Source organism: Montipora capricornis, chromosome 3 (assembly GCF_036669925.1).
Source record: "Montipora capricornis isolate CH-2021 chromosome 3, ASM3666992v2, whole genome shotgun sequence".
NCBI lineage: Eukaryota > Metazoa > Cnidaria > Anthozoa > Scleractinia > Acroporidae > Montipora > Montipora capricornis.
The window spans coordinates 54865663-54880725 of NC_090885.1; the positions used below are offsets into that span (position 1 = coordinate 54865663).

Below are 15063 nucleotides of genomic sequence, written 5' to 3' on the forward strand. Positions count from 1 at the left end.
TTTCTAGTTTGGCCCGTTTCCTTAAACAAGACCCCTCCCTCCCCTCCCTTGGATATAAGTTCTTTTCTAGTTTCCCTCGTTTCCTTAAACGATCACATTCAACAACAACAAATTCTTAAAACAATAATTGAGAAGAACTGCTGAAGAAGAAGTTTAATAAAAAGCAGGAAGTCTAATTTTCTTTTTAGTGTAATATTAAAAGTTGTGATCACGACAGAAAATATGGGTAGAAATTCCTATACCGGAAGAAACAAAAATGTTATTCCGATTAGGCCTTGTTAATTAGGTGTTGTTATGTTCGCTTTGTTCTTTTGTTTCATGGACCTTAATTATTTCGGATCCGGTATATGAAAGACCAGCCCATCCCCCTCCCCTCCAGAGTAACGCGTCCAACCTTGTTCCCAGGGTCTCCATTGTCTTAGACAAAGTTAGCATAGTTTTGAGATCCCAAGAAAAATATATTTTTTTTCTTTGGTCAGTGCAACTGAATTCTAATTGTAGAGTACAAACTCGTCCCCAGGACCTCTCCTTGGTTTTGGGCTGGGGCGGGAAGAAGCCAAGGGAACGAGCACAGAAGGCAATGGAGATGCCCTGGAAACGAGGCTGTTTACAGTACTTTACTTTTAAAGCAACATGCAAAGAAGATGTTTTGAATTGGGTAAATTCACGATTGAGAGTGAGTGTTTAAGGGCATTGCTTTTTCCCGATATTTATGCCGGATTCCGAAAACCGTGGTTCTATGAGGGGACTAATATTAGTAAAAAAGCGTCAGTTCTAGGCGATATGCCAAACCGGTGTGTGGTCTTTCTAGAAAGCTAAGTTCCTTTGCATGAGTCACTCAGCCCAGTCTCACCCCCCCCCCCTCTCCCCCCCCAGAAAAAAACCCTCGGAATTCGGGAAGAGCGTGAAACTCTTTAACCAAACTTTTTGGCGATGTTGCTTTGAAAGATATATAGCTTTTAAAAAAGCACTGTAAAATAAAGGTTCAGTTGCAATTTAAGAAAACAAGTTAGCAAAACAGTGGTCAACATATGCTTCAAGAAAATTGCTCGTTATTTTAAGTTGAAAAGGGAACCTTTGTCTGGGGCTAAGCTAAAAATGTTTTGCGCTATTGTCCCCACAGTGAACGTTGTTTTAGATGTCAACCTGTCACAGAATATAGAACGTTCCATATGTTGTCGATAGTCCTGTTCAGACTCACTGTAGATTTCTGCTTGCGATGGGTAAGTCAATGTGCATTCAAAACGTTTTCTGGGCCAGTTTGTCTGTCGACAATTTTCCCGTCTAATTTATGTCAGCGTTGTTTAAGAAGCCCTCTCCAATAAGCTACTTTCAAAAATACCACGATCCTCTTTGTCCTCCAAAACTTTGCATAACCATTGCTTTTATTTTCTCTTGGGACCATTGCAAATCCTAAGAGAAACTTGAAACAATGCTAATACAAACAAAGAGTATTACGGTATTTTTGAAAGTGGCCTAATGTTCCAGTTTCTCTTGGGAAATAAAAACAATGCTTATGCAAAATTTTGGAGGACAAACAAAGAATATTATGGTATTCTTGAGAGTGGCCAAAAGACACCTTATCCGCCGCGCATAAGCATCTAAATGTAATAAACACTACAAACACGGTCATTAGATACATTTACGGTCCTTGTGATAATGACTGGCTGTTAGTGTTACGCTCCCTATCAGTTGCCTAGAAAAGTGTCATTCCTCTTACACCTTTCGTTGCCCCGTTTGCCCCACCAATAGTAGTAGACGGCCATTTTGGTGTACAAAACAATAGAAAATATTTGCGCAGAATTTGCATAAAAGTAGAGTTCAGTCCCCAAGGGAGAGGATGTCTATTGTTCTAGTACACCAAAATGGCCGCTGTGACGTCACGTGAAAACCATCTATTCATGATAACATGTGGTTCTGTTTTAGTCTCCTGGTCTATTTTTCCCGTCTCAACATTGTCCTCTGGAAGTTCTTACTTACAGCGAAGAAGCTACTGAGCCATCATTTGAATGTCTGACCTTCCCTTGTTCCCCTCTTTCTTCACAAACATAAATCAGTAAAACACAAAATTTTACTCTACTTTCTTTTTTATTATGCCAATGCACCATCTACAAAATAATAGAGCACATACTTTAAGTGCACCTTGCACTTTTACAAAAATTACCAAAATTAAGAAATTGATTTATTATACTTATCGTTATGTGCTCCTTTTCTTTAACATGTCAAGGACTATCGCTGTTTCTAATTTCGGGCCTGGCATATTTACTTACAAGCTAACTTATTTGTATTTCTTGTTCTCTTCCTTCTTTAGAAACATAACGCAGTGAAATTTTACTCTACTTTCTTTTTTATTATGCCAATGCACCATCTACAACATAACAGAGCACATACTTTAAGTGCAGCTTGCACTTTTACAAAAATTACCAAAATTAAGAAATTGATTCATTATACTTATCTTTATGTGCTCCTTTTCTTTCAAATGTCAAACCTATCGCTGTTTCTAATTTAGGGCCAGGCATATTTACTTACAAGCAAACTTATTTTGTGTGTTTTTTTGTCTTTCTAAGAATACACATTCATCTTTCAGCTTCACAAACCTATTACATATATTGATGGAGATGCTTTTTTGCTTTACAACCTACAGGATCCTCCAGGGATTTTTCTCAGATTAAAGGTAAACGTTTTTCAGAGATATTTGGCACTGTCATACACTTTTACTTTGAAAGAAAGGTTTAAATAGTTGGTCGAGTTTTTAGGTTTACTGGGGTCTCAGTAGAAGCCATGGAAAGAAATTCTTCTCGCCAACAGTGCAATTAAACTTGAGTAAACTGGTTATAAGCAAGTCATTGTGTTTGTCTTGACCATGAGATGGGGGAAGTTCTCCAGGGGGCTATAATAATAGTGTCGTCTGAGATTGTCTTATTTCCCTGCTAGTTGGGATGCAGGCGAGCAAAGTCACGACAAGGTAGGTCTTGGAGCTTTGAAAGTGAAAAACGCCTGGTCCCTGTACGTATGTAAGCCTAATAGCGAGCAACCTAGCTTACTTCATCCGGGTTAATATGTCACTCAATAAGAAACAAACAAACAACAAATAAATAAGCAAAAGCATTTACTGGTTCAGTAGCAATATGACTGCAATGTCTATCTAAAAACCAAGAGAACTATAGCTAAAGTTAACATATCTTAACTGTACTAAAAATACTTATAGCTTAGTTACGGTAAGCGAAGCATTTGGAGACAACTGAAATCCATTAGCTTGAAGACTTGCCATGGGCACATTCTGAGTGCTTACATCCTGAATGTTTCCTGTTCGTAAACGTCTGACGTGTCTGGCTCCTGCCAACAATCAGAAAAAAGTAAGATAGCATATTTTTCATTTGTTTCATAGGTGATCTTAACAAACCAATTCAGCTCTCAAGCAAGGTCCAGCACATCCCTGCACTGTGCAGCTTGAAGCTTCTAATGTATTATAAGACTTGCCTTGAACACGTTCTGTGGGTTTTCAACATCGACGATGGCTGGTTCTTCAGCTTCTGCGGCGTTTGACCCCTGCTAAGATCAAAGTTATGATAGCATAAGTTTTAAAAGTTATTTCCATACAAAAATTTAACTCTGCTATGCAAGATCCAAGCAGAAGTAGCTCCTATTGCAAAACTTACCGTGGACACACCCTGTGGACTTACAACATCAAGGTTGTCCAGTTCGTCATCTTCTGCTGTCTTTGCCTCCTGTGTCGTATAATAATATTTCGAATCATCCTTTTTGCCAAAGTCAAAGTAGTCCTCTTGCTCCTCCAACATATCGTCAAGTCTTTTATAGAGCCGCTGAAAGCTTGGCCGTTCATCTGGGTCTTGATTCCAACAGTCTCTCATCAAGGCGTACCTTAAAAATTACCAAAAATAGGAATTTCTTTCTTCCTGAAGGAAAATCGATCTTTATACAACCTGCTAACCCTGTTTCCCCAAAATAATTCGTAGGTTCCTGATCCGAGCAAATTTCATTCTTTTACGTCTCATAGACCGTATTAATTAATGGAGGCCAATAAATTATCCCTTTGTCCTTGTGCTAATGAAACCAACTAGCCTCTTTTTCATGAACAAAACACAAAAGAAATGTTGCTTTGGAGCGAGGCTAGTTGGTCTCATTAGCACAAAGACATAAGTTTATTTTTTGACCGCCATTGATGAATATGGTCTGCAGATATTTTAAATTCTTAAAGGCTTTATTTATACTAAGGTTTCTGTTCTTGTAGCGCCAAGCTTTTTAATCTACAGGCAACCGTATTTTTTGCACAAATAAAATGAATTAAATTTGTGTCTTGTATTTTTGAGTAGATCTGTGTTGATATGGAAGAAAACGAAACTAAGGCCAAGCCGACAGTGGTTTTGGACCTCATTTTCCAACTGCGTCACAATTTTAAATGTGTATAATTGCAGTTGCCCAATACTATTTTTTCTGTACTTATCTTACAGTGTCTTTAAATGTAAAGTAAACATGGCTCAAGTTCAATTAGTAATAATTAGCCGAGCGGGCGTGCCCCTGGATTTATGTTCAAGTGAAGCATTCATGTCTAACTTGACTGATGCAGGAAAGTCTGAAAATAGATTAACCATTCACTCTGCCTATTAATATCAAAACACTGCACCTTTTTCATAAAACCTGTTGCCTACAAGTACTTAGGAAAAATCACCTCCGTTTAACTTACACAGGGTCTGTGCACATGTCAGGTTTTTCCAGTCTGTAACCTGCTTTCAAATTCTCCAAGAGCTGTTTGTTCTTCATTAGTGCGTAAGGAGACCCCCCTGTAAATGATCGACATAATATGCATCAAGACAAATCATGAACCATAGAAAGGGGGGAGGGGGCGCTCTAATGAAAGAAATTCCGAGACTAAGACTTAAGATGCAAGAGGTGAAGCAAAGATAATTTTCAACCAAGAGTTCAAAAGTTTTCCAACCGTAAATAAGAAAGCGAAGGACACATTCAGAAATGCAGATCCTACGCACAGAAAATTGGGAAGGAAGTTAAAGGTCGTTTCATGGGCCTCATTCACGCCGTGGCCATATTGGCCAGAGACAATAGATTTCGTACCCCGAACCTCGAGTTGAAATGTTTGTGAACGAGTTTCGGTGGGACAAAACAAAAGTTTTCAATCCCTCGGGACTTAACATGGCCTCCGAGTGATTAAGGCCCATTGTCATCACGACCTGTCTTTCATCCAAACCAGCATTTGTTTTCCCTTTCGTTCACTTACTGCTTCAGTTCCTTATTTAATCTGTTAAACCCTTGGCCATTCCTACTTACTTACTTCATTTCTTTACTTGCTCATTCAGTCAGTCAATAAGTCAATTAGTCTTTCGGTAGCCGCTCAGTCATTGTATCAGTCAGTACTTTTCGATGTTGCTTAACCAGTCGGATGGCGAAACTTGGTTCCTTCCCTCATTTGTTTTACTCATTCAGTAAGTCAGCCCGCAAGCCAGTGTCGGCAGGGGTTTCGTTGAGGCTGGAGGCCGGGCGTTTCATCCAGTCGTTTCCCATTCCATGTCCGGTACTTTGATGCCAATATTTGAAAGGTCTTGTTTCATTTTTTATTTTATATATTTTTTAGTTACGTTTTATAGAAAATATGAGTGAACTCACGCCTGGCGTGGGTAACTGATTCTTGGGTTCCAGAAACACTGGAAGCCAGTGTTTGTGAATGTTCTATTCAAAGAATTTCATGGGGGGCATGTGCCCAGGACCCCCAGGTCACGCCTGGTGCTTTCAGAAATATGTCCGCTACTTTACAAAACTGTCCTGTCAAAACCCTGGTGTCGGTAGGCCAACGTAAGTTGGTTAGTCAGCCAGGCGGATGGGCATCCTTCCTTTGTTCCTTTGTTCACTCATTCAGTTAGTCCGTCACGACAACGAAGGCTACGAGAACCAGCGCCACGTAACAATTGATTTACTTAGCGAAAACACATACTTCTGCATGCCCCGCACGTGCTTTTAACATTTTGATACACTTCTTTGAAGTTCTCGTCCTGACAATGAAGTGAAATAATCAAATTGAAGTTATGTGCAGGAAGCGAGCATTGGACGATGAATTTTACATTTTCTCTTCAAAAACCCACACCGTTCACTCCAATCTTGTTTCTGGAATGTGGATACACACATTCATTTCCGAACGACTTGAAATAATCGCGAAATTATTGCAATACGGGGAAAAATAGTTTTTGATAAAGTCCTCGCAGCCGTCCTCGTCGCCTTTTCTTGAGGTCTTTAAAACGAGTCCTTTTAACTGACACTGATCGTTATAACAGTAAATACAATTTGGAACAACTCTAACAGGTCCGGATCACAAACACTTTTTCTTTTCACTTCAGTTTCCAGCTAACAGCTCCATATATAGTACAATATGTTAATTAAAATTTCATAAATTATCACTGACCAAGAGTTGCAATTTTCCCACAGGACCACTCCGTAGGACCAACTGCAAGTAAAACAAAACAAGTAACACCTATGCAATACATTGAATTAGGAATGCACTAGCATCTGGTATGTTGCATTCACTGACTCTAAAAACACCAGACTTGATACTTACACATCGCTCTTGGTGGTAAAGATCTCTTCAAAAAGTGACTCTGGAGCCATCCACTTCACTGGCAGTTTCTTCCCATTGTCTACTTTGTAGACCCCACGGTACAAGTGCCGCATCAAATCCGAAGTCACCAATTTTGACTTTCTTGCCGTGTCCCACCAGAATGTTCCTCGCTGCTAGGTCCCTGTGCACCAGACCCTTCTGGGAAAGATAGGTCTGTAAAAGAAAAATGATTATGGGTATTGCAAGGAATTTGTGATGTAAAAGTCAGTTTTGGGGGCCTAAGGCACTGGATTCTCACAAAAATATCTTTCCTGGAAGCGTGTAGCCTCCTATCGCAGAATCTTTTTAAGGTTAATTGTTCCTCCCGCAAACAAGAACGCCACATTCCTTTCCCGTTGTGAGACGTTAACCAATGATTTGCTTTTTATTTTTAAGAGTGTGACCAAATAAAAAAGCTGTAATAACGTCCACTGCAATTTGCAACGGAAATTTGAAGCTTGAAAATTACACGGACTTTAAGGTGAAGGTTAACTTTTCTTACCATATTGAACACGATCTCTGACTGGTTGAAAGAGGGTAGGAATATGGGCTCCCGTGAAGCAGACTCTTGCAGGTGGGAGAAACGACTGACCCTAAAAGAGTCTGTGATAGGAGGCTAAGACCAGCAGAGATGTAACCGCCTATGTAGTGCTAATCCAATAGAAGTGCCACTCAACTTGTTTCCTTGAGGCGCATGTGCTAATCCTGGTGCCAGCACGTACCAAAGAGTTTTAATTGGGTTTTGCCGAGAAAGGGCTTTACCTACATTTAAAAGAAACCTTAAACTATCATTCAAAAAAACGCTAAAAAACATGATGGGGAGTAGAAAAAATAGCATATCATCCACATATGACCATCCCAAACCTCTGTTGTATGAAAATAGTCATTACAAAAGAGCTCAAAGAAGAGTGAGCAAAGCATTGATCTTTCAGCGATCTGATGTTGTTGAGATGAAACCAGTTGAAACAGGACTTTGGGCTTGCCATGGTTTGGTTATGTAACTACTGATCATGTCATCAGCATCCGACACCAAAGATCGACAGTAACGCACGCAAAAACTCCGAAACTTGCTGAGAAAGACGGAATGAATAAGAAGTTAAACGCAGGAAAAGACTAAGACAAATACAAAAAAAAAGAAAGAAAAATCTGGCTATTTACCACTTACCATGCCACGTGCTACCTGCCAGGCAAGCTTTACTGGATCAAGTGGAGCAAACGAGTCACAATCCTCGTCACATGCGGATGATGAAAACGTTACAAAGGGTGTTTCCAATTCAATAGTAACAGAAGCATCAACTTCGGTTCCGTTTTCTTCCACAGATATGGAAGGCCCAATGTTTTCATGCAATATTGTTTTCTCTTCTTCTGTTTGACCATCCTAGATATATATATAAAAAAGGACCATACAGATAACTTGGAATGAAATAAATGTATCTTTAAAGTGCTTATAGACGAAATGACGAAGTGATCGTCGCATTTATCGTCCAGATAAGTGCTAATATCGCTTCTTCATTTCGACAGATAACGTTAGTGAGTAAAACTAACAAGGGGCCATTGGGCCAGTTTAGTTGAAAAGTACATAAATATTAGCCATTATATTATATTATATTATATTATATTATATTATATTCAGTTTTATTGAGCTTACGGTTAGCTAACCCTAACCGCAACGGTTGTTACTGCGCTAGAACGTTTCCTAGAGATTCTCAAAACTTTCACATTCGTCAACATTAAAACTTAGTCCCTATGATGTAGTCCAGTTAAAGAGACCGTACAGATAATTTTGCAGGGCTTCGCAGTCCTCTTGACGACGAACAACTCTATAACACTTCGCATCATCAGCATAGAGAGCCATACTGGTGCATGGGCTGACAAACTTGGGGAGGTCGATCACGTATAAAAGATATAGGAACGGAGCCAACAGGCTGCCCTGAGGAACACCCTCTGAGATCTGGAAGTCAATTGCAAATAGTCCGAGAACCAAAAGAGAAGGGGACCCGAGATGCCGTACAAACCAAGCTTGTGAAGAAGACGGCGGTGTGGAACCGAGTCAAACGCTGAAAACAATGGTCAGGGTAGATCATATCGATCTCATTCCCTGCATCCAAGGCTGTCCCAAGGTCGTTCAGAACGGACAGAAGCTGTGTCGGAGAGCTGACAGTATATCTGCCAGTTCAGGAATAAGTTTGGAGAGCACACAGCGTTCGCAGAGCTTACTGACGATGGAGAGATGTGAGATCTGCCTGTAGTTGGTGACATCGGTTCTTGGCCCCTTCTAGTGCAGCGGGCATATATTATTATTATTATTATTATTATTTTGTTGGACATAAAAGCTCAAATATACCGTTGCTAGTTTTCAACAATGATTATAATTGGTCACTACATCCAAAAATTTTACTAAATGTCGCCTGTTATCGTAAGCTTGAGCTGTAGGCTTTTGCATGTGCATGTCTCTCTGTTGATGTTCGGTAGTATGACTCCGTACGGAACATGCCAACAGACAGCAGTAAAACTAATATATAGCTTTAGCCAAGCCTAAAAGCAGAGCTGCGGGGTTCTTTATTCTTACAAGAAGTTAACTTGGCATGAGACTGCAATCCAATCGAAACCCAGTACCTAGTCAGCGGTCAACTTTAAAAAAAAAAACCCAGCTGACCTCGATGAGCTCAAACGTGAGCCCACGATCTTGTCACGTAATACTGGTCACATTGGCATACATGGACGGGTGGACGCACGTACGGTCGTGGAGTACAATATCTTCTTACCCATGATGCTATACGTAAGCTCCCTTTGACGCGCGGAGCTCCGCTATAATAAAGATGAATCTTTCACACCGGATAAGACCAATAGTGAAAGGATGTACCTGGTCCGTAGTTGAGTTCTGTTCCCTTGCTCCGTTGTACATCTCTTCATCTTCGTCAACGACGGTAGCTCCAACGGTAGATGTTTTATCTGCGTGGACGAAATCAGGGCCAAGTTGTTAGAAGCGAGATAACTTCACATCTCCAAAAAACGATGTTGGAACAGTCCGAACTAAAACGCAGGTGTAATGAGTTTTGGCAGTCATCTTTTAATTGCATGTTTGCTTGAGTCTATGATACTAGTTGTTGTTTGTTTTTTTTTTTCAAACAAAAAATGAGAAACTTTTAGCAACTACGGGACACCACGTTAAAGGCTGATAAAACCAAAAGGGATGTGGCGAGAATAAGATGAAGGAAAATACTCTCCTGTTATAATTTACAAGTGCACCTTAGAGTAAGTTGTAGTACGGAAAAAACAAGCCATCTACTTCCTGTTATTAGGGAGGAAAGCACATTACCATTGCTTCTCTTCCAGAAGGCTCTCAACCACTTGAAGTAAGTCGCCATGAGGAATGTACTCGGACAATCAGGGACGAATGGAGTAGCTGTGGTCCAACAGCCCACGAATTTCAGAACGTTGCATTTCTTCCACACTACCCACGAAATTCAGCACGTTTTGCATCTGCTCCCCACTAACCTTTCATGGTCTCAATCTCGTCCAAAAATTCGTTATTTCGCTTATTCAGTGGCGTCGTTTTCTTGAGAAAAAAAAAGTCATGAAAATAATGGGGAACAAATCAGTTTCAAAGTCTAGGTTTGCTTGAGGACGGGACAAAACTAGGCGTTAAGTCGCTGCAAAACGTCGCGGGGACAAGTCGGCGCAAACAATTCGCCTTGTGTTGACACGGTTAATTTTACAAAAAGATCACTGTCGCTGAGGCAGAATTTTGTCGCCGCGCGTTAGTCGCACTGGAATTCAAACGAAGTTTGAATCTCGTGCGGGACTAATTTGTAGCGACACAATTAGCAGCGTTATTGTCGCACCGTTAAAAAAATAAAATACATAATAATGAATATAAATGAAACCAATGAGAGAGCGTCATATAGTCAAGCCTATATTGAATTAGATAACTAATTCACATAATACGAGATCACTGCGTGTGCACTGGGGGGGAACAGGCGTCCGTGTTCGCAGCGAGCGCTTGTTGTTGACAAGTCAGTAACACAATGGACGCCAAACTTATCGCCAGAGACCTGTCTCTGCGACTTGTCGCCTAGAGTGTCCTGGTCTTTAGGATTTCAGTGTGATGAAACACGGTTAAATTATGCTTATTGTAATCTGAACCGCAGTTTACGCAGTTTAAAACACACCAACCAAGCATTTCCGTTTTTTCTAATCCAGGGCACAATGGAGTTTAGAAAAACCTTCATGTAGAGGTCTTTTAATTGCCAGTAGCTAAACCTTCCTCCGGGTGAGCTTACCAAATCAGAAGCTACGATTCAAGCAGTAACTGTCACTTAGAAGCTTGCGAAGGTCTGATATAAGCGAGTTAATGAGTCTTAAATCTTTGGCAATTTCTTAATCATTGTTGCATGGGTTTTGTAAAAAAAGGTTTTTCAGTAATTAAGTTTTTTTTACAAACTTTATTAATTTGTCAAGTCCTTAATGCCTTTTTACAACTAAGTTTCTTGTCCTCGTGGTCTGTAACAGTTAGTCTGATATCGTTTTAAAATTCGCTAGCAAAATCGATGGTATCATTAGTTTTTTCAGCATATTGTTATTACCACGTGGAGCTATAATTTTATACTCAGACAAGAATTTTTCCGGAGTACTTCCAGTGGCTTATTCCTGGTTATATATTTTCATTATTAAATTTTCAGACCTCGGATATTGCGTTGTTAGCTTTACTGATTTGTGTCACTCAATCTCATTGATCAACTCATATTACTGTATGCCCTACTATGGAAAATGATTGTGTCAAGTGTTGCCGAAGCTGGAACACTAATTGACCTTAATTTCCAAATGTCCAGAGCTTTCCAGAAAGTAATGAAGAATTTTATAACAAAGCCTATTTCATTCACACTTGTTGGCTATGAGACTTGTGGTTATTGCCAACTTAACACTACTCGTCTCATTGGCTGTTTACAATCTCATATCTGATGTGCGCTCGCGGAAAAAAAATTGTTAAATACAATTTCAGTTTTACAGCTTATTGAGTTCAAGGGAATAACATCACGTGTCCCTTATCCCTACCTCAAGAAACACTTTATTTCGGACGTCAAGCCCGTAAATTAGTCCTTTAATCGCCCTAAACCGGTTTCCCTTGAGAGTCGTGTTTGTGTGGTTGCCCATGCAGTGTCAATGACATGAGTGCAAGCACGCTCATCGACATAAAGCTATAATTGCAATGAGAGTTAGTTGGTGTAGGATATCGTCACAAAGGTTCACACTCTTATTACCGCAGTGACGTCATACCAACTGATACCCGCAACCAACACAAGAGCGATACATGAATTGAAGTTCTGCCTTAGAAAAACAAGCATTATAAGCTTTTAACAATGCAAGGATTGAAAGAATCAAGAATTATTGGTGCTGCGAGTTGAGACCTACGCATAGTTGAGTGCTTGTGCATTGCTCGTACTTAATTTAACTTAATTGACCTCCCGGGATACAAAATGCAAGGTAATTACTTCGGATGTTTGTGTTGATCGATACAAGGAAATAGACAAGTTTGCATACCAACCATGTAATTCTTTAACAGACAGACGGATCTTGTATTTGAAAGTTTTCCCTCACAACAGTCTTTGGTATTCTTGTTAAAGAACACTCCAATCCGTCAATCACATTTGGCTTTGTGCACCCTTCCCAGAAAGCTCATGGATCCCAGACCTCTTCCATGCTCAAGGATTCAAATTCTTCTCCAGTCAGATGTGACAATTTCTGCAGGTTATCCAGAGTGAATGTTATCATATCCTTTGCTGCTCCTAAAAAAAAAACAACCGCAATATGTAACAAAACATCTAATATACAGCTTATCCAGATGCTGGAAAAGGTTTCAGCCTAGTTCACCTGGGACCCCCACGCAAACGTCACAACAATTTTTATTTTAGGTCTGCAGAAGAGCGACCTGCGCTTACTCCGTGATGTCTCTAACATAATTCATGTGTACTGGCATCATGAGTGATCCTCGAAAGGCTATATAGGTACTCTCAATGACTCCGTATTGAGGTCAACAACTTGCACATAGATCTAGATCTCTCTATACTGCAATAGGACTGGAACTTCAGTGTCTGACAGCGATGAGCATAGATTTCGTTGCTATATTTAAGTGGATGACATATGTTGATTATTGTCGAGTGACTGCAAATGAACAGAGGATATTTCCGCTGGTTACACGCTGGGCTACTACGGAAAGAATCCGAGTAGCGCTCATGACTAATCTGTCAGCGTTATTATCAATCTTAGACCGACTTACTCGATCGATGCTACATGTATTTTCGGCAATTGCTCAAGCACTCCGACGCTACGTAATGGAGGTAGAGTTCCTCGGAGGAGCCATGCCGATGATCCAGAATTTCGATGGTCTGTCTCGGTCAGTTAAAGCTCTGGAATAATACTATTCTGAGTGCTCCTTTTTAGGAGTTCAAAAACTCCGACCTTCCGATTTCCCAGACTTCGTTGAAATGTCTTTTTCCCATCATGGGTGATCAGATCCGAGACTCAGTGGAGGTTAGCTACAATCACTGAGTGCAAGCAGTCTTGGGTAGCTGCCCGCCCCCACATCACCCTTTTGAGAGATTGGTATATTTTTTATTCTAGTGTTTCATTAGTTTATAAGAACTACGGAAAACTCGCCCTGCGTTCACGACTTCACATAAAACATTGTACATATGTACAACCGGATTGACTCAAAGACCCAGTACAGGCCCTGCATTACAACCACATGATTCGCGTGCCTTCTGCGAATGAGTCCCTGATGTTACCAGAGAGATGATCCATGCCAGAGTCAATTGGCGAGCAGCAAATGCATTCCGGGATCCAACGGAATGATCCCCATAACTGGAGCCAGGCTCATCAGTGATCCAGCTAGACCAGCAAAATGGATGTACAGATCTTAGGAATCAGTAATTAGTATTATGGAAAGCACTGGACTCGAGAATTTAGGAGAAAAAAGGAAAGGAACTTTATATTAAATGTTTTAGTATGTTTACGTCATGCCGAACTCATCACAGAGGATTCAAGGGAGACAATAACTTCCACAAAATTCAGTTGTCCACCAGACATGAATTCTTGCAGGTCGAATCCTGAAATGTCGCTTATTTTTTCTTTATTGCTTTGCCAGAGCATACCAGCGGCTGCAAAAAAGTTAACAATTCGAAAAGCCTCTGCCTATCGTTATGATAAGCTTCGCGATTTAAGGACAGCAAAGTGCATGAAAATTGAAAAGGCAAAATCAAACCAGAAAAGAGTGAGCTGCACTACCTTTTAAGATTCACAATTTAAAATCGAACAACGGATTTTTGACCCCAAAATAGTAACCGCATTCAAAATAGTTGCCGTTTTGTCATTTGCATGATAGAGAAACTGTATCATTTTGAAAATGCTCCACTTTTGGCAGCGTTTTTCCTATGGTCTCGATTGATGTCGTGTAAACAGAATGCGTAACGGTTAACCGCATCAAAAACGTTGCGATTACAAATGAAACCGGGTTTGTGTAAACGCTAATGAGCTCCGTTCTCTCCCAGATACTATTTTTAGCTTTGTTCTCGTGCATTCAGTAAAAAAAATTTCAACGTGCAAGGGAATTCACCGATTCAAAATACATGTAAGTTTAAATGGCAATCTTAAAGACGCGAAAATTTTAATTTCGTTTTAAAAGTTGAGTATCTTATCTGAAATTTCTAAAACAGAGTTTTGAAATTGTACAGCAAGAGCAAATTGTGAAGGATAATGAATTTTGAAATAAAAGAATACAAACGCATCATAATCTCCGAAATTGAAACTTTCAACGACAATGGAGACCCTGGGAAAGACTGGTAAAGTTTTGCGCAATTCCACAGTGTAGGGAAAGCATCGTAAATTTTTTTTCCAAACTATTCACATAAAATATTATTTCTCGCTAAGCGTTGCATCTTTTATGTTCAAATAACCGCTCAAAATAAAGATTTTTTAACGATCTTTCCGTTGATATTTTTTGCGTGATTTTTAATATATTCTCTGTCAAAATTTGCATAACAATCAAAACACAAAAATAGCCACGCAAGAAACAAATTAGTCGCATTTACATGTACCTCTTTGTCGAATTTTCATACTTAACACAGGAATTTTTAGTTATTGTAAAAAATCTTTCTCTATTCGTTAGCAATCATCCTTTCAATTTACATTGCATTAACTCCACTCCCCTTCTGACTCGGTCGTGAACAAAAGATGCTTGTATTTTCGCAACTTTCGAAGCCTATAAAATGGCAGGATTTGTTGGAAAAAGAAAAAAACATGGCCGCAATGCGTTTCGAACAGGTGCAAAGATTCATTTTAGCAAAAAAACAAAAAACATTTTGGGGTTATCGGCACTTTAATGTAAATTTCTTTTTTCTAAAATCCCATGTAAAGGAATGCTGAATTTTCATTTTTTCACTCGC

At 39.8% G+C, this 15063-nt stretch overlaps 2 protein-coding genes across 2 annotated transcripts; both read right to left on the reverse strand.

The window, feature by feature from the left end:
- Window positions 1–3288: 3288 nt before the first annotated feature.
- Window positions 3289–6439, reverse strand: LOC138040589 (fibroblast growth factor receptor-like). The gene is made up of 5 exons (XM_068886285.1): window positions 6431–6439; window positions 4706–4802; window positions 3660–3882; window positions 3481–3552; window positions 3289–3336 (listed from the first exon to the last, which is right to left on the reverse strand). Exons 2-5 carry the CDS (start codon window positions 4780–4782, stop codon window positions 3289–3291), a joined length of 420 nt encoding a protein of 139 aa, XP_068742386.1. The 5' UTR covers window positions 4783–4802; window positions 6431–6439.
- Window positions 6440–6606: 167 nt separating this feature from the next.
- LOC138040590 (uncharacterized) lies at window positions 6607–14734 on the reverse strand. Its single transcript, XM_068886286.1, has 7 exons — window positions 14716–14734; window positions 12314–12408; window positions 11900–11950; window positions 10121–10181; window positions 9486–9574; window positions 7788–8000; window positions 6607–6796 (listed from the first exon to the last, which is right to left on the reverse strand). Exons 1-7 carry the CDS (start codon window positions 14732–14734, stop codon window positions 6611–6613), a joined length of 714 nt encoding a protein of 237 aa, XP_068742387.1. The 3' UTR covers window positions 6607–6610.
- Between the last annotated feature and the right edge of the window lie 329 nt (window positions 14735–15063).

Coding starts and splice junctions, on each gene's coding strand:
- LOC138040589 (XM_068886285.1), bottom strand. CDS start 4,782: ATGAAGAACAAACAGCTCTTGGAGAATTTGAAAGCAGGTTACAGACTG. Junction 3,883..4,705: donor GACATGTGCACAGACCCTGT/GTAAGTTAAACG, acceptor GTAATTTTTAAG/GTACGCCTTGATGAGAGACT. Junction 3,553..3,659: donor GTCCACAGGGTGTGTCCACG/GTAAGTTTTGCA, acceptor CTTTGATCTTAG/CAGGGGTCAAACGCCGCAGA.
- LOC138040590 (XM_068886286.1), bottom strand. Junction 10,182..11,899: donor TTGGTTGCGGGTATCAGTTG/GTATGACGTCAC, acceptor TTTTTTCTCAAG/AAAACGACGCCACTGAATAA. Junction 6,797..7,787: donor GGCAGGTAGCACGTGGCATG/GTAAGTGGTAAA, acceptor TTTCTTTTACAG/ACCTATCTTTCCCAGAAGGG.